The sequence below is a fragment of the Myzus persicae genome, unplaced genomic scaffold, assembly GCF_001856785.1.
Source record: "Myzus persicae strain clone G006 unplaced genomic scaffold, MPER_G0061.0, whole genome shotgun sequence".
Lineage (NCBI taxonomy): Eukaryota > Metazoa > Arthropoda > Insecta > Hemiptera > Aphididae > Myzus > Myzus persicae.
The window spans coordinates 48,141-67,967 of record NW_019100469.1 but is presented as its reverse complement, the minus strand read 5'-3'; the positions used below and the strand labels follow the sequence as shown (position 1 = coordinate 67,967).

At 27.4% G+C, this 19,827-nt stretch overlaps 2 protein-coding genes across 3 annotated transcripts; both read right to left on the bottom strand.

Moving 5' to 3' along the window:
* Positions 1-6,319: 6,319 nt before the first annotated feature.
* On the bottom strand, positions 6,320-9,287 carry LOC111037510 (dynein light chain 1, axonemal). The gene is made up of 5 exons (XM_022320173.1): positions 9,192-9,287; positions 8,969-9,120; positions 8,596-8,888; positions 7,201-7,328; positions 6,320-6,547 (listed from the first exon to the last, which is right to left on the bottom strand). The coding sequence occupies exons 1-4, from the start codon at positions 9,195-9,197 to the stop codon at positions 7,222-7,224; spliced, it is 558 nt and encodes a 185-aa protein (XP_022175865.1). The 5' UTR covers positions 9,198-9,287; the 3' UTR covers positions 6,320-6,547; positions 7,201-7,221.
* A 480-nt stretch (positions 9,288-9,767) lies between these two features.
* LOC111038170 (trifunctional purine biosynthetic protein adenosine-3) lies at positions 9,768-19,002 on the bottom strand. 2 transcript variants are annotated; one of them, XM_022321268.1, is made up of 19 exons: positions 18,886-19,002; positions 18,685-18,797; positions 18,489-18,571; positions 17,415-17,504; positions 16,033-16,280; positions 15,771-15,951; positions 15,498-15,708; positions 15,299-15,429; positions 15,089-15,212; positions 14,812-15,025; positions 14,518-14,740; positions 12,251-12,449; positions 11,939-12,190; positions 11,257-11,460; positions 11,032-11,172; positions 10,755-10,897; positions 10,545-10,664; positions 10,227-10,484; positions 9,768-10,162 (listed from the first exon to the last, which is right to left on the bottom strand). In XM_022321268.1, exons 3-19 carry the CDS (start codon positions 18,561-18,563, stop codon positions 9,944-9,946), a joined length of 3,033 nt encoding a protein of 1,010 aa, XP_022176960.1. In that variant the 5' UTR covers positions 18,564-18,571; positions 18,685-18,797; positions 18,886-19,002; the 3' UTR covers positions 9,768-9,943. The 2 variants fall into 2 exon arrangements, with proteins under 2 accessions (XP_022176960.1, XP_022176887.1); XM_022321195.1 differs by having other exon boundaries at positions 18,685-18,979.
* Between the last annotated feature and the right edge of the window lie 825 nt (positions 19,003-19,827).

Here is a 19,827-nt window from a genome sequence, read left to right as displayed (position 1 = left end):
TTTAATTTTTCATTAAATCATGTATGAGCATTTTTTAATTTTTATATTTTACATAATTACCCATTTACTCATAAGTTATAATTTTAACAATATTTGCAATATCGTGAAAAATCCAACTAGCAAACATAAAACATATTAAAATTTAAGATGACAAATCGTGTATATATATACTTAATTAGTAATTATACATGCTCGTGGTTGGGACCCATACAATTTTATCTACTAGGTTGCCTACTACACTTAGATAATTCTATAATATTACAATAATAATAATTAATAAACTAAGCATTAATTTAGGCCATTATATACTAATTTATGAAGTTTAAGAACTCTAATGAAGTATAGTTAGCATTATAGTGTTACAGTAATAATTTATTGTGATAGCTGATGCCTGATACTTAAATATTTAAATATATAAAATAAGTAATACTATAACAAGGTTTACAATGTATTGTAATATTAATATTAATTTTTATTATTATTATTATCAACATAATTATAATAATTAAAATGTACCCAATATATATTTAGAATATACGATATTTTATAATATATCTATATAGTAATAGAACGAGTAATTAATTTTTTTATAAATAATAAAGTAAGTTGAAATAATTTTTGCCAAAAACAAACTGCGTAAATTATATAATACTATTATTATTATATTAATAGCTGTTATTAATATATGACGCATATAAGGTATATACAGGTGAAGGTGTGAATAGCCAAATATAGGTTTTTTATTTAGTTTAAATATTAAAGAACACAATAATAGGTAAATATTTTGGAAACTATATCGTATCTAGTAGATATGAATATCAGAATATAAATATAGGTACTTATTGGTTGGGGGAGGTTGTAATTTATTTTTGAAAAATTTTATCTGAAAATAATTATTACAAACATAGCATTTGTTTATTATTTAACAATATTACAACCCCCTAACCCTTGTCAGGATAACCACTGGGTGTTCGACACTCCCCAGTGGATTTTAAAAGATTGTTAGGTAAATGTAGGCATGGTACTCGGATATAAAATGAATAAATGATTGAAAACCGTTATCCTAGCTTTTGCTCCTCCCTTATCCCCGTGGCACGGTCATGAGAAAATATTTTTACAATCTTATCTTTGATTTTGAACTGGATAAGTAAATAATTCGTTCTAATTAATATTAGAAGCTAACAAAGTAACAACACAAGAATAGTTCTACTGAACTGGGGACGAAAATGTTCCATCATATATGTTGGTCAGAGAGGGAATACAAATGCGTGACATCCTCTTAAATTTAATTTGTTTATTTATTTTAAGTTAAATATACATAGTAGGTATTGGTATATGCATTTATGAACTAATAATGTGCAATAATCCTCCAAATTTGCAAAATATACAAAATACAATTTAGTATTTGAATTCATGCGTTGGGGAGAATGAAACTTAGTCTTGCAACGTGCAAAAACGTACTGAATAGTGAATATTATAGCTAGCTATATATATATATATATGCGTATTGCATACGCACTGTAAATAAAAATGCAAATGCACATAATTCCGGGCTCTATATTTAGGCGTTATGAGCTTGAACATAATATGAAATAAAAAATCCAAAATAGGTAGGTATACTGTATATATTATGTAAGCAAAAATGTTAAATGAGTAAAATTATAAAAATATTAAATATTGCGATATTGCAAAAACTATGTATTTGTTACCTAACTTTTATTTGTGAACATTGTGATATTGTTTTAAATGTATTAAAAATTGTTTTATCAAATGCTTACTATAATACATAAATCACAAAATGAAAACATCGATTTTTTTAAAGAATACATTAATTACCCACTTTTTTTAAAATGAACCAAATATGTACCTATTTAACATTTTTGATTTTTAAACTTGTCATTGTGTAGAATGATTTTCTAGTTTGGTATGCTATAAATTATAAGCGAGAAAGCATGTAGAAAATATATACAACTTCTACACAGTTTCGGAATCTTAAGGTTAAGACTGTTATTAGGTTATGAGTTATGGCAATTTACTATATACCTATTGTATGTACAATATACCTATCTACCTACCAATGATATAATATTATGTTCATTTGTATTATGAAGTAGGTTCTACTGTTCTAGGTTGTAAACCTGCAGGTGTACCTTTATATGACGATTGACCTAGTGCATTACTATGTGGCATGCACAGTACAAATGAATAATTATTCATTTTACTATACTCAGTACGTCACGCGTCTCCACGTCGATGCTCGGTACTACTATGACAAAATATATGTATTTAGTATATTTATTTTTTTTGTCATGGGCACTACTGTATATTGTTTTTGTTAGTGACCAACGAACAACATACTAAGAAAAATACTAAAATATGGTCTATCGACTATCAGCTAGCTACATTTCTAATTTCCACGCAATTACAGACCTGGACATGCCAATAATACATCACATATATAATGATACGTATATGGTATATATTATATTATTCGTATTATGTTGTTATATTGGTATTTGGTATAATAGCTTCGTTAATATGGCATAAAATAAAATATTTTAATATTATTTTTTATAAGATAATACCCACTACAATTATATTAAATGTACCTAATCGTTTTCACGTTTTTTTTCTCCATCAGCCATGGGCAGTGCGGTAGACGTGGACTATTGAAAAAATTCAGCCTGGAAATACCTATACTATTAGCTTTTAAAAAGCATCCCTTTTAAAGCCGCGTATCCATTTAACCTGAACCGGCCGGACCGAAAATATTCGGTCCGAATTATCGATATATCTTTCAAAAATAATAACTGATTAAAATATGGCCTTTTTGAGGAGTATGGTGTGAATCCTTTTCCAGATTTAGGTTTAGGCATTTACTTAAACTCTTTTCCAAGCATGTCTCTTAAACCTTCCCATTTATTATTCGCTTCTTCGGCTAAAAAGTTTAAAATTCTAAAATTTACGAAAATAAAGTTCCAATAATGTTTGATACATATTTAATTAAGATAACTTAACGTACTTTAATTTCCAAGTATTTATCAACTGGTATGCCATTTCGAGTATTAGCTCTCTGCTTTAAAATGCATAATACTACAGTTGGTGCAATTATATATGAAGTAGATAATATGTGACGCAATATGGAATAGACTATCGAGAACACATTTATCTATTCCAACTCCAGAAGATTTTTTAAGTATAGCGAATGTGCGAATGAGTTTAATGTGAAATGGAACTTCCTACACTGTATTAGCTGTATAGACGGAAAACAAAACCGTTTACGAAGTCCTACTCACACTGAAACTATGTAAATTATAATTATAAACATTTTTTTTTGTATCGTACATTCGTACTACAAAGTGTATCTGATGACTGATGCCAATTATAAATGTATATTTGTTGATATTGGAGAGTACAGAAAACCAAGTGACGGTGGGACATATAATATGCTTCATCATTCAATTTCTATTATAATTAGTAGAAATATGGCATAAGCTTAGTATATTTTTACAAATATATTTATAAAAAAAGCAAATCTTTATAGCATGGGAAACAGCCTGGAGGGACATCTATAGTAATATATATATGTATATACATTATGTATTTTATTTATGCATGTACAAACATAACTACTTATCTAGTACTTTATAATGTATTAAGTTTGTACCTACTCGAGTAATATAAATTATTTTTTTGTATTGATACCTACCCGTTGCTTGTTCTAAAATATGTTATCATCTGAAGAGAGAAAAAAATTATGAACAATGGTAACAAAACTTACATAGTATATTATACCATCTATATATAGAGTGCCTTGTATCTTGATAGAGGCACTTTAGTAGGTATAATATAATTATACCTAACACGTCAGGCACACCCAAATATAGGTACTTAAAATATATAATGTACAATGTACATACTCATAATGCGTATGGGCACACCTAAAATGAAAAGAGTTATTCGACATTACGACTGGAAATTCATCGGTAATATAGTAGTATCAGGTACCTATATAAAATAAATAACTACTTAGTGTAGAAATTGCAGCAGTTTCTATACTTTGATTAATTTTAGTTACTATTCACATACTGCCGGCATAATTATTAAATTATTCCACATTACGTTTAACTTATTAAATATTGTATTAATTCTAAAATTCCTAAAAAAAAAAGATGTCCGGGAATGTATAAAACACTTCCATTTCGAGGTTACAAGTTGGCTGTATCATTATTATGTGATCCTGTCACTAAAACCAATATCCAAGGTATATAAATGTATCGTATATAGTTGTTATTAGTTTATTATTTATTATTAAATACCAATGTATTTTTTAAAAATATTGGTCAGTTGGACATATATATTGCGATCGCATTTATTTTCGGTATATCGTGTATATTTTATATTATACGTGCCAAGTGCCTAATAGGTTGGTATTTTGTTTTTGTGTTATTGTTAGTTTAGGCAGTGTAGGGGATCTGAATGCCTACCTACATTCTGCAGACGTGATTTCTCAGACTTAGAGCGAGCATCTTTACGGCGCCCAGTATGATAATAGGAAGATAGATAGGTACTAGCTGGTTTAACTGTTACAGAAAATAGTTCTAAGTTCAACTTCTCTCAACAACATAACTACTTGCTTTTTCATTCACAATTGTTTGTACGTGAGGCACGCAAAAAATTTGCCACAATTTGTAGGATTTCAATCCTAACAGTCCTAAGTAGAATTTTTTTTCAACTTCGTGGAAATACACGGAGGCAACCGTTAAGGAATAAAGTTAACCACCCAATTCAGAAACTGTGAGTAAAGTACCTATAAGTACGCGACATGTACCATTATATTACCATATACCACTGCACTCAGATAACGACAATGGAACCAAGAAAAGCTTCAGCCATTGTATTGTAAGTTGTAATTTTTTTTTGTGTAATATTTTTTAAATCTATTCTTCCTTTGGTACTTCATATGTCCATCGTATAAGCTTTGGCAAAGGTGTATGCATATATTGTCACCGAAAATAAAATTAAATATAGGATAATATAAAATAATTTTGTGTTAAAATAGATGATATAATTTTGAAGTAATAATTGATAAGAATAATTTAAGTAAAAATAATTAATGATGATATATGATAAATAATTTCATGATAATAATATAATTGAAAAATAATTTTTATAATAGGCCAGGCGCCCAGGCATAAGTCCTATATATATACCTATGTTTTAATATGATAATATATCTTGATAAATAAATTGAAGAGGATTAATTAATTAATTGTGGCAAAATATTATTATTATTAGTAACAAATATATGTATAATAAGTGATTAAATGATGGCTTTTAATAAAATAACCTTACGAATAAAGATAGAAAACAATTAAAAGTAAAATTGATTTAAACGATGTTAAAAAAAAGCTCGTAGAAAGCAAAGTGTTACACTAAGGATAGCTACCAGTATTTGCAAGGTTTTTATAAAGATAAATACAAAAGAGGCATTCAAATTGTAGTTGAATAGATGAAAAATTGCAATATTTAATCCTATTATCAATGAGTTTTATACCGGTGATTATTTAACAATATATGACATTCATCATTTCAATTTCCAAAAACAATTAACGTTTTATGAAAATATTTTTTTTACATACATTTGAAACGTTAACAACCACAATTTTTCTGAAAATGTATTTTTTTTTTTTAATGACAACATGCATTTTTAATTTTCATTCCAAGGCATAATATATTTTGGAGTTCTTGGATCGCTTATACAAATCGAATTTTGGACTCGTATGGTTTATGAGCTACAAATACTTAAAGCATTGATGGGTGGAGACTAGGGGACTACGCACAATCTTGTGATAATAATTTAGTATAGTGCCCACTCCATTCATCTAAACATTAAATATGTTCTTATAATGTATAACTAATAAATTATTAGTACTTACAAAATTTGATTTTTATGGATCGAAATACCTCGAATAATATTCTGTTTAAAAATATGAAATAAAAAATGTAAGCTGCCTTTAAAAATCGTAAAAAATCTTACAAAAATTAAACAAATAAAAAATATTGTTTTTTTCATAAACGTTGTCTTATAACGACTTAAAATCATCTAAAAGAAATATTTAACAAAAGTTTAGTGTTTTCTGAAAAACCGAGTGTCTCACTTTAAATGGATCACTCCGTGGGTACCTATATTATTAATTTTAAAAAAAGTTCATACACACATATATATATTATATATATTACTTGGACTTAAAATGTACATACTTATCCTTATAAGTTATAATTAACCAATTTTAATATTATACATGAATCCTTTAATAAAAAAAAAAATGAATTTGTAATAGGCATTGTGTAGGTTATGTTTATACTTAATAAACAATATATATTACGATTTGGGTTCTTTTAGTCTTGTTCGTTAAATAATGTGAATAATGTGTGAATATTTAAAATAATATAAGTACTATGATCCATCCAGACGAACTATGATCCATCCAGACGAACTATGATCCACCCAGACGATTTGTTCAAAAATTAAGTGAACATGAACCTAAACATGATAAAATTAAAAACTTATTTCACGTATCACAAATCACAATGCCAGATTAATTAATTTCATAACATCTATTATAATGAAAAACCTTTGAGCATAACCTGCGGTACCGAACTATCAGTCAACCATATCCTCACACTTCACAGAATGCCTTCAGTACACAGAGGAATTCGCAAACTCAACATTCCTAACGTCCTTAATCCAGCACTCGCACCGAACGTAGACACTACCTACTAAATTTTTACTTTCCTAAGGAATTCTGAATTGTTTGATCTAATATAAAATATTATATTTAAGAATACTTATTAGGAAAGAATAGTTGCACGCGCAACCAATGTAACTACAACAACTAATGGCCGTTGTCGCCGATGTTTTGTTTGTTCAATAAAAAAACACTTATAACACACCAAATCATTTGAGTACCTACCTATAACTATCATGGTTTATGAATAATATTATACTTATATACCTACTTTAGAAACTTAATAACAAAAATAATCAAATATTACATATAAATTAACTCAACGCGCCAAACTTTTTAACTTCAAGTGATTAATATCTTAATCCAGCATCTTAATAATAAATCATAGGTACATTTTTATTTTTTAAATAAGACAAAATATTTTACTTCTTAGCAAATTTAGACTTACTTGTTTTCAACTGAGATGTTTTTAATCCCTTATGATTGGTACTCCGTCCAATATTACTAGTTTAGGAAGCTTTCTAATACAATCGCTACGCCATACAGATTCATCCAAACAGTCGTAAAGTGGATTTCCTAAGAAAATTGTAACTATTTATTATAATGATTAATGAGGTTAAACAAAGATAATGGCTGTAAATAAGCTAATGTCATATTAATTAAAGGATATTGTGAACATTATTTTTTTCTATAACTACAAACCTTATCTGAATAAATTAATATGAACTGCTAACGTATAATATACGTACATAAATGATTTATACGATACCATTGTAAATCGTATCGCATATTAATTGTTAAATATGTGCACGTTTGTCAAAATTAATATGGACAATAATTGAATAATACGTTTGGTAATAGATAAAATTCAAAACTAAATAGAAGGAGGTATGCATAATATCCAACCCACATTATTTAAGTAACATTAATAATAGTTTTATTTTTGACAAATGGTCTAAATTCTAGATGAATAATATATAAATTATCCAATGTAAAAGTTATTACAGTGGAAAGTTGGCATTAAATGAGACAAAATATAATCGGACAATGATTGTGATCAATTGATGTAAATACTTTTAAGTATTAAGTAGAGCTAGGATTTTGGTGACTTTGCATTTTTTTTCTTTAAGTGCCATATAGTTCTAAGTTCTAACCAAAAACTAAATTTGTTTCTTGAGTGTGTAATTTTTATTTTGTATTTTTTGCATTTTCTGTGTTAAGATGCATTTTATTGTATTTTTAAGCTCATTTTTTGTATTTAAACTAATTTTTGTTTATTTTAAGTTTTTTTAATATGTAATGTATATTTAATCTCAATTAGCACCTATAGTACTTTGAATAGTATCTTTGAACTTATATTGACAACATACCATAATATTATCGCTGTTATACCCGTTTTAGTTTTATATATTGTCACCGTCATCTGGAAAATTGAAACTATATTAATAAAATAATATTAAAAATATTTTAAAACTAATAAATTTGTTAGCAAACTGAGTTGTCGGCGAATTGGGTATGAATCGAAAAAGTAATATAATTAATTAAATTCACAAGTCAACTCAAATTTGAATATATTTGTTTGATTTAATGAATAAATAATAATTAATAATTAATAATATTTATTTTAAAATTAAAATTTTTTTGGTTCATCTAAGAACATTTTTTTAGAATTTTTAGGTCATTTTTGCATTTTTTTTAGTGCATGTTTGTGTATTTTTTAGGTCATTAACATCCTAGCACTACTTAAAAGTAAATAGTGGTATAGTTGAACTGTTGAAAGTATATTACAATTATACACCGAATTTGAATGACAATATGATATAAGTACATAATAATAAATTACCAACAAATAAAAAGTCTTTTAGACTTTCCATTTCTGCAAGCTTATTTACTTCTGCCCATTCTTTAACATTATTATTGGACATGTGTAAGACTTTTAGCTTACGCATGCCTAGAACCCCTTTCATTTTTTCAATGAAGTTATAAGATATCCATAATTCTTCTAAAGTATCGGCCAATGGTTCAAGTCCAGTAAAAGCCTTAATATAGTTTCGTCCCAATGATAAAATTTTTAAGTGCCTTAGAGCAGCAAGACCATTTATTTTTTCAATCATATTTGTACTTAATGATAATTTCCTATAACAAATATTAACACTTGCATCTTCAAAATATATAATATTTAACAATTATTATTATTTTTAATAAATGACACATACTCGCATTTAGTTAATACCGATAAATTATTATCCATTTTTTCAATCGGTGGCCACTGAAATTGTAAACAAATATTTGTAGCTTCACTCGCAGATTCCTTATTTTCATCTTCCCAACTTTTTATTGCATCTTTTATTGTAGTTGCTTTTAAATCCTATTAAATTAAGTAGCATTTAAAAATAAAAATTTAGTGATTAATTACCTATATTATTATATTATACTTACTCCCATTTTTATTCAAAAAATAATCTTTGATTTTTAATCATATGTGAGAATAGATAAAACATGCAATAAGATATTTTATGTTGCTATGGTTATGCACTTATGTTTTATTGTTTGTTTAGCACTAAATTATTTATGTAGTGTACTTTACAATTTGTAATTCACTTAATTTTTAAAGGAATAACTATTGTTGAATTATAGTAGTATAATTGTATACTGTGTGACAGTATAATAAATTAATAACAACTTATACTTTTACATGCTAATTACGAGGAAAATAAATACACTTTGATATTCTAAATTTTATTATTGAGATTTAATGTTTTTAAACCTCTATGAGTGTTTAATATTTTTCTCATTTAACGTTATCCCATCATATTTGATTAAATTAATCAGTAGTAAGATTATTTACACTACTAAATGTTAAATAAATCATGTTAAATATAAATAATAATAAAAAAAAAAATGAAATAATAGTTTTATTTATTGAAACATACTTAATATTACAATTTAAAACAATAATCTTTTATATATTTAAATCGGTAGAATCTAAAAAATTACAAAATTGGCAAAAGAATGACACGTGTAAAAAATTCAACAAATAATTTTTTTTAAATACATGGTATCATGATAAAAAAATTAGACACAAAACATACTCTATAACAATAGTTTAAGTATTGTAAGTGTACTCAGAAACAATTATATATTTAAATCTAATGGAAAAATAAAATAATGTAAAAGTAATTCATTGTTATTTAAACAATATTCCTAAATACATCGCTTGAATTTGATAACCATTTTACTTTACCAATATCTTTATCCAAATAAACTTGATTAGTAGCAAACAGTTTCAACGCCTTTGGGAAAGCAATGTGTTCAACCTTCTTAATTTTTTCGATAAGACTTTCTTCTGTTTCATCTAAACTCATGTTCACACTTTCTTGTACTATGATTGCTCCAGCATCAATTTCTAACTAAAAATTCCATTCACAAATAAATGTATATAACAAAAAATAAAAATAAAATAAAAATGTTTACTTCTACAAAATGGACTGTGCAGCCAGCAACTCGTACACCGGATTCAAGGGCTTGCCTTTGAGGATGAAGACCTTTGAATAAAGGTAAAAGTGAAGGGTGTATGTTTAATAGACGACCTCTCCATTTGTTCACAAAGTTATTTGTTAACACGCGCATGAAACCAGCTAAGCAAACAACATCTACTTGTGTTTGATCTAATGCTTTCAACATTTCATTTTCAAATTCTTCACGTGTGTTAAACTTAGTATGATCTATTTCCTAAACAAATAAATATTAAATACATTTTCATTTACAAAGTATAATTTTTCAATATATTACCAAAGCCAATATACCAGCACGTCTGGCACGTTTTAGACCTTCGACTTCTGGTCTGTTGGAAATTACTAAAACAATTTCTGACATCATAGATGGGTCATCAGTAGTTGCATCAATCAAAGACTACATTAAAAATAAAAACAAAAATTATTAACAAGGGATTTGTGAATTTATTGAGCATTATAAAGAGTATTTATTATGACTATGGTTTACCTGTAAATTAGTTCCAGATCCTGATATAAGAACAGCTACACGCATTTTTGGATGCATCCTAGATGCCACATAGGTCTGAATATGAGGACGCATCAAAGGCTCCATGGCATTTGCAAATTTTTTCACTTCAACTGGTTGTTCGTCTACAAGTATTAATGAAAGTTCACACTTTGAGCTCTCTTTATTCTAAATTATATATATGTATTGTTACGCAGTCTACAAAAAGTTAAATATACTTTTCGATATATTATGTGGACTGGTCAGTGGTGGAACTTACCAGACATTTTTTCTTCAACTATGCCAACAACTTTACCATTTGTAGCACACAGAACATCTTCAACATGTTTCTTATCAACTATTAATACCATACCTAAACCACAATTCAATGTTCGTAACATTTCTGCTTCATTGATGCTACCTATAAAACCAAATTACATACATTAATCAACATAAATTACTTAAAAATTGACAAAAATTAATATGTAATAAATATTAACTATACCTGTTGCAGCTATCCAACCAAAAACAGGCTGTATATTCCATTTTGTAGCATCTAAAATAACTTTTTTATTTTTTGGTAAAATACGTGGAATATTTTCTATTAAACCACCTCCAGTAATGTGAGCCAATGCTTTTATATTATTATTTCTTATTGAAGGTAATACACGCTCAACATAAATTACTGTAGGAGTCAATAATTCTTCACCTAAAAAATGTATTTAAACGTTTAAGAAATATATAACTATTATCAATACAAATGATACAATTTTGAATACTTATTCTTTGTAATAAACAATATTTTTGGTATAAATAATTTTTTATTTAATACACTCAAAATTCTGTTGTTCAAATAAAACTTAAGCTGATTAAAAATTAGGTACATTTCTTATTAATATTAGATTCTGAGAATTGGTTTTACAATGATGTATTTTTTTTGTCCGCCGTTATGTAAAGAAGCATTAAAAATTCAACATTGAAGGTTTCCTTTAGCAAATTGTATCAAGCTAAACTAGATACCAACACCTATGCTTTTTTTTAGAGAGACATTTTTCAAATTATTTTGACATTTTTTTTAGTTTTTTTTTATTAATAGTAAATAATGAGACATATATTTCTAAGTAAAAAAACATGAAAATTTAATACGAGGTTCCTCAAAAGTAGTTCTTAGAGCAATTAAAAGTTACCATAGGTCTTCTTTTCCAAGCTAAAAGGGGCTTCATCTGTAAATTTATGACAACCCATATCCATTATTTTACGAATCAAACTAAATCCATTTGCGTGAACACCACTTGATTCTAAACCAATAACAACATCCCCAGAAACAATATCTTCAATATGAGGTAAAATCTTATTTCGCTCTACTGCTCCTACAGCAAAACCTGCTACATCATAATCATTATTTCGATAAAGACCTGGCATTTCTGCAGTTTCTCCACCTAAAAATAAATTGAAATTAAATGTTTTATTTATATGAATAAGTCATAACCAATAATCACCTATGAGAGCACATCCGGATTGACGGCAACCATCTACAATGCCTTTGACAACTTGAACAACAGCTCCTCCTTCCAATCGACCAGTTGCATAATAATCAAGGAAAAATAAAGGTTCAGCACCGTGAACTAATATATCATTAACACACATTGCAACAAGATCTTGCCCAATTGATTCATGACTATTACATGTTAGAGCAACCTTTAAATTGCATAAAATTATTTTAAAAAAGAATGAATATGAATAATATATAGGGCTGACCAAGGAAAAAAAATACATATATATTGAGACAACTGAGTTGTGTTCAAAATTTGTCAGCTGTAGGTCCATGTCCGCGATGTGTCAACTAGAGGTCCAAATTGCTTCCACAATAATAGTTTATCCACATCATAAATTAGAAACTATTTAGACCAGGCTTTTCTATACTTTAACTGTAGATATCACCAAATAATTTAGCCGTAGATTAATTTGGAACAATCACTAAAGTTACTAACCTAAATAGTGGCAGGGCCATATTTAGGGGGGAGCAATGGGGACATTTGCCCTGGGCGGCCAAATATTGATCTATTTAGGGGGTGGCCGGGCCCCTCGCCGTAACTCGGTGTAATATTGTATCAATAAATATTTTTTTTTGGAAAAAATTTGTACTGTGACTTGACCCTTGAGTACTTAACAGTGCAACGATAACGGATAAGTGCTAGCGCCTAGCATAGAATATAATTAATATTATTTTAACATAACCACGGTTGTAGATAGACAACCATGACTTAACCATAAAGAATTATAACTATAAATGTGTTAAGAAAAATCAAAAAAGTGGATCTATTTTTTGGTTTGGGGGGGGGGGGGCTTAAAATTATGGTTGACCCAGGGCACCAAAATTGTAAATACGGCCCTGCGTAGTGGTATGACTACACTATTATATAAAGACAGTTTATTAAATACCAAAAGAAAGTACATTTCAGCCATCAGTATGAAAAAGAAATCTGAAACTCGTCAATTCATACTGTAATGCATGTGAATCATTTAATTCTAAGTTGAATTGGATGTTGTACTCAAACATTTTTCAATTTTTAGAAATCTTAAAAATTATCAAACAAATGATTATATCAAAACACGTGGTTCAAATTTAACAAAATATAAATAACAGAAGGATAAGGAAATGGAAGATATTGTATAAAAATACCATGACTGTTTAAAACTAAAAAATCAATATGCTTTGAGTTCATTCGAACATAGGGGTACAAAAAAAAACCTTACCATAAGTTTAAGCAAACATTTAAAAGTGAAAACAATATAAATAATTTAGACTCGTACTCATACATTAACATACTCGTAATAAACAAAAACATATAATTACTAATTAAAAATAATATATGCAAGGTGTTTCAAAAAATTTGGAAACGCTTTAATTACTGTTTGCTTATTTTTAAGCTACAAATAGTAGTAATACAATAATACCGCTGCACATTTATAAGGTAAAATATTTAATCACCTCATTAATTATGTCATATTACCGTTGATCAGTCCCAAATGAGTACATAAACGCAAATAGGGGGAGGAGGCTTTTGTGGCAAATATTTCGGATTTTTTTTAAGAGCATTCAATATTATTAAAGCTTATGATGCAGTGTATTTAAGACTTTTCTTTGTATACAAATATATCTAGGTGGTACTGCAATGTATTTTTTGATACTCAATACTTGAAGTATAAGTTGTAAAAGTAAATACAATTTGTTTTTAAATAAAAATGTGTTCTATAGTTATATTATCCTGTTGTTATTTATTACTCTTATACAGTTTTAATAATTCCTATTTAAGTGTTATGTGATATATTAAGAATATAATGTATATTTGTATTATGAATATAATTTCAACAACTACTTAAGTAGATGAAAACTTTTATTTTTTGTCAATATTGTAATAACTAGGTATTCTGTTACCTCTGTTCTATTGGAAATTTTTGTAGGTCATCAATAATTCTATAGATACTTTATTGTGTAACTTGGGCTTCAGCCCAGGCCCTCCTCCTTAAAATCTCTAACGCTATTGGTACCTAACGACCGTTTCCAAACTTAGTGAACGCTATTTATATAAATGAAGTCCTTCAGTCTGTAGAAGTTTGAAGGAAAATATATCATTTTTAATTGTTACGGAGGATCAAACTCTGACCTTTATATGAAAACCTGCAGAAGCTACTCGGACCAGTCATTGAAAACCCCTAGTTACAACTTAGTTGTGCCAGATAATAGTTATATTTCTATCCATACCTTCAATTTAGTTCCAACTCCATCTGAACTGGACACAAGTATTGGGTCCTGGAATGCAGCTGCCTTGAGATCAAACATGGCACCAAATGCACCCAAATCTCCAAGTACTCCTTGACGTTTTGTAATAGATACCATTTGTTTATAAATTGGAATTAAATTATTTCCAGCAGTGATGTCGACACCGCTTGACTTGTAGGTTGTGGCACCTTTAGCAAGAATTGCTCTACAATAATAAATTTAAAATATTTAAAAAAGTATAGGTAATTATTAAAATATGTAATGAACTATTCAAACCTAGCAATTCCTCTATGAGCAATATCAGTTCTGAATTGAGCGCCATTAAACATTATTCTACCACAAGCCATAGTGGCTCTGGCAGCAGCTATGACTAAGTCTTGATGAGTAGTTACTACAATTAATACACGGCCTCCATTTGTTACCAATTCTCCATAGTTGTTTAACTTAGTACCCATGTGAAACACCATACCTTTTGTTACACTAGGTAATCCTAAAAAATTCCAATAATAACCATGTTTTAAAAACAATTTAATTACTCAGTTGCATAAATTACCAGATATTACATCCCCTTTACTGGATGTTAACGGATATCCTCTACTAGCCATCACAACACCAACACAAAATTGATCAGTTTTCCATTGAACTTCAACTTTATCCAAAGCACCAACACAACATGCCTATAAAGTATTAATATTAAAATACATTTAATACAATTGTTAATTGTTCAAAAATTGTATATTCTAAGTTATTATTAATGACATACTTTCATAATATCATAAAGGTCAGATTCTAATAGTGGCAATATTGTCTGGGTTTCAGGATCACCAAAACGGCAATTGAACTCTAAAACTCTAATTCCATCATTGGTTACCATTAATCCAGCATAAAGAACACCTAAAAAGCATAAAATAAATAATAATTTATAAAAATAAGTAATAACAATGATCAATCAAAATACTCACCAACAAAAGGAGTTCCACGATTACGAAGACCATCAACTGCTCTTTGTAAAATATTTTTTGCTTCATCCAATTCATTTTGAGGCATGTTGTAACAAGGACAAAATGCTCCCATACCTCCAGTATTTGGACCTTTGTCTTGATTATATGCCCTTTTATAATCTTGACTTGGTAGCATAACATTTATATTAACACCATCAGAAAAACATAAGACCTATAAAAAAATACCAAGTATAAATTTAAACGCTTTTCAAGGTCAAAATTAATACATCATACTGAAACTTCTTCTCCTTGTAACAATTCTTCAACTACAACTGTCTGGCCAGCTTTACCAAATCGATTTTCTGTTAAGATAGCATCTAAAGCCAAGCATGCTTCCTGTTTATTAGAAGCAACTACCACTCCTTTACCCGCAGCAAGACCACTTGCTTTTACTACCAATGCAGGATAATCAGCACTAGAACAAATTTACAATATAGATTAAATAAATATCATATTATACAAATTGTATTTTATAAATATTAATTGGAATAATTACGAATAAACAAAATCTGTTGCTTGTTTAACATCATTAAATGATCTCCATTTGGCTGTAGGGATATTAAATTCATCCATAAATTGTTTTGACCATTCTTTGTCACTTTCAATACGGGCTGCTTTAGCAGATGGTCCAAAACAGTTCAAGTTATAAGCAGCTAAAACATCAGCAATTCCTGATGCAAGGGGATCTTCAGGACCCACAATTATTAAATCAATAGATTTTTCCACACACCATTTTGCCAAAAACTAAAAAACAATGTAAAATCCTTTCAAAAATAATATTAATAATATTAAAATTATCACAAGATTTATTTTATTGGCACTTATTGATTGCCCTATATTTTTACATAGTTTTCTCAAATTATTTAATACCTCAACATTTAAACCAACACATAACACATTGTCACATTAGAGATCATGTAACAAATAAAAAATATGCACAAATACTAGAAAAAGTTTCAAAACAATAACATTAAGGGGCCCCTACTTGCATGTTGAGTTGTCTCAGTCTTACAAGCGCTTAACATAGCAAATTGTATGTTCTGAATAATTCATAATCTTATGTTTAATTTACAATTTTAAAATGCTCATAACTAGGTATAAAATTAAAATACAAAAAAAATCTAATGTTAGTGGAAGACCACTACATAATATTCTTACACCTAAATTTGGTAATGGTTAATTCACTCTATAATTAAATATAACAAGATTAAATAAATTATTCAGTACATACAATTTGCTATGTAATGTGTTTGTAAGACGGATAGAATGCATGTGTTAGTATGTCATCCTTTTAAACATTTTTAATGTAGACTCTATAAACTTGCGAATTGTTTACTTTAATAATTATAAAATTCAACATAGAACTAGTAATGTTATAAACTATTCAAAAAACAAAATTGTAAATTACATATATTCAGAACAATGAAATCAACTCACTACCGAATTTGTTAAAAAAAAAATAATAATAATTTTTAGCGTAAATATACATTTTGTTTGTATTTTTCATCATAACTTTATCAATATAATGTTTAATAAATTTAGTTTTCTTTGTTTTTGAGTCTATAGCAATTTGGGTATGGTACACAATTTGAACAGTTCGGTTTGGTTCAGTTTGAAATTAAAAAATACAAGTTTGTTTCTGCACAAGTTTATGAAATTAAAATAATTTTGTTTGAAGTTGGTTCGTTGTTAAAAATCAATGAATTGCAAGTTTTAGTTCAAGAACTAAGCAATAACAAAAAAAAATATTCAAATTATGCAACTGAAAATGAATAAGGAATTTAAAACATGAACTTCCTAATCTATGTTAAATAGGCTATCAGCTAATATTTTTTTTTTATAAAAAAATATAAATAACAATATTTTTTATCTTCATACTTCAAAATTGTTGACATCCAAATCTACAAATTCAATTTGAGGCAATGTTGAGGCTCCAATATTATTTGGCGTGATATAAATTTTATTCACCTATAAAAAGAAAAATGTATTAAAATAATAAATTCAAAAATATTATAAATATAAATATGTTTTAATAGGTAGACACTTATCTATGTATACAATTTTTATAACTTCACTGTCTGACCTAAAGGTATTAAAAGGCACCATAAAAAATTTAAATAATACACAATCAATGTCTTTTTTGACATAATTTGTAAGGCATTTACCAGTTTATTTTCACATATTTAATAGTATTATAATGTTTAAATAGTCTTATAAATAAGTTTAAAAAAAATTAACGTAGGTAGTACCTCCCATTAGATTTTATTTAAACTGTCTTACTTAATTTAGGTTTTTTGATGTTACAGTACAAGTAAGAATGGTAGTTCTAAAAAACTATTATTATCAAATACTTATCTAATGCCTACAACATGATACATTTAACCTTATTAAATTATTTATTAGTTGAGAAAATGACAATAAATACTTAGCATAATGTGTTGGATCTGGCAGAATTATGTAATTATTTAGATACATAGGTATTAATGTATCTATACATGATAAACTTCAAAAAGAAATAAAATATATATCTGATCAATTGCTTAACTGATATAGGTAATTTAGAAAATAAGAAATAGCTTTATCCAACAATTTTAATTAAAAATTACAATATTTCTAAAATAATATAACACTTATACAGTTGCATACATTTAATACCTAATTTAGGCCAAGTTGCAATGACAATCATCAACATTTATTAAAAATCAGCTGTGACTAATGTATGATTTAATAGCCAATGATTAGTATGTTACATTTTAGTCAATCACATTTTTATGCAATTATTGTAAATATTTTCAACTTCTTCTTTAACATTAATTATTAAGTAAACATTTCAAATTATATTTAATAGGCAAAAATTAATACACTACACCCAAGTATTTAAACAAATTGTTGGTAATAATAGCTAAATATACTTAATTTAATACTTTAATTTTAAATTTAAATCATTCTTACTTTTGAAGAAAGTGTTAGTTTCCAGGCAATTGCATGTTCTCGACCTCCACCACCAACCACAAGTACATTAGCCATTACAATATCTATAAAAATAAATAGCTTCTGTTAAATTGATGAAAAATAAACTGATGTTTTCCATAAATATATTACAGTGTCATATAAAATATTATTATATGAATCACTGGTTTAAAACTACCTGAGTACTTAAAGCGAAACCGCGTAAAACCACGTGGAAAAAATGAATAAAACGAATATTGCACGAAAAGCAAAAAGTACGTCAGTAGTAGTACTGTACTGCCGTGGGAGTATCTAATAACAATGAATTATGCAATATAGTTAGTAATTATTAGTTATTACTTATTAGTTATCAGAGACTTAGACTGGCATAGTCACATACTCGCAAGTAGAATGTAATATAAAATCGATTATGAATTACTCTTTACGATTGAGGACCACAGCATTTAATATTTTAATAGTGGTCAGTATGGATAATAATAATGAATAATCTATCAAATAATACCTATTGATCAATAATGGAAGAGGAAATATCGAACATGATAATATTTGATTGTTGATAAATGGACCACAAAACGTGATTTTATAATCACTGACTCCACTAATATCAGTAATTATATAATAACCTTAAAGAGTAGATAATGTTAACCGCCAAAATTGAGAATTAGAGTATTGTGTCTTATTTATTTTCTCGAGTAAAAAAGCGGGAATGAAATTTTAAATATTTAGGTGTCTTTTAAATTTATCGTGATTTAGGTATTTCATTTGTCTAATTTGGAAATATTTAATTCTATCATAATAATAAAGATGTTTACCTTCCAAAGATTATTCAATAAATAATTATGTATAATATAGTATATAATAGGTACTAGGTAAACTATGCAATACCTGCTATGTGCATTGTGCCTATGTGTCTAAAATATGGGAATACCTATAATATATACCTACCTACCTACCTTTTATGTCTACAACTAAAAATGTTATTTTTAATCCATATTACAACAGACCATAATGACTAGCCATTAGACAATAATTATTTAATTCTGATGAAACTATTAATAATAATTATTACTTATTAGTTATTACCGATTAATAACTTAATACATTTATATAGGTACGAACATGTTCGGTGTGGCCCATTATATTCTTAAAGAATAAATAAAAAAAATTTTAAAAAGTATATACCTTTATTGTAAACTATACATCTATCTTTATTCATATTATGTATTACTGGATAAGTATACTTATACCATTGACTAAGTGTTCAATGCCTACCATACTATTATATTAAGTATAATCAAAGACAAACTGTTGTAGAGTAGGC

What these genes read in the sequence shown, in the direction of transcription:
- LOC111037510 (XM_022320173.1), bottom strand. An exon ending in TCGGTATTAACTAAATGCGA is followed by an intron (nt 8,889 to 8,968) that starts GTATGTGTCATT and finishes TATTTGTTATAG; the next exon opens with GAAATTATCATTAAGTACAA. An exon ending in AAAAGACTTTTTATTTGTTG is followed by an intron (nt 7,329 to 8,595) that starts GTAATTTATTAT and finishes CAATTTTCTTAG; the next exon opens with GAAATCCACTTTACGACTGT.
- LOC111038170 (XM_022321268.1), bottom strand. Translation starts at nt 18,563, where the DNA reads ATGGCTAATGTACTTGTGGTTGGTGGTGGAGGTCGAGAACATGCAATT. An exon ending in GCTCATAGAGGAATTGCTAG is followed by an intron (nt 14,741 to 14,811) that starts GTTTGAATAGTT and finishes TTATTATTGTAG; the next exon opens with AGCAATTCTTGCTAAAGGTG. An exon ending in ATCCGGATGTGCTCTCATAG is followed by an intron (nt 12,191 to 12,250) that starts GTGATTATTGGT and finishes ATTTATTTTTAG; the next exon opens with GTGGAGAAACTGCAGAAATG.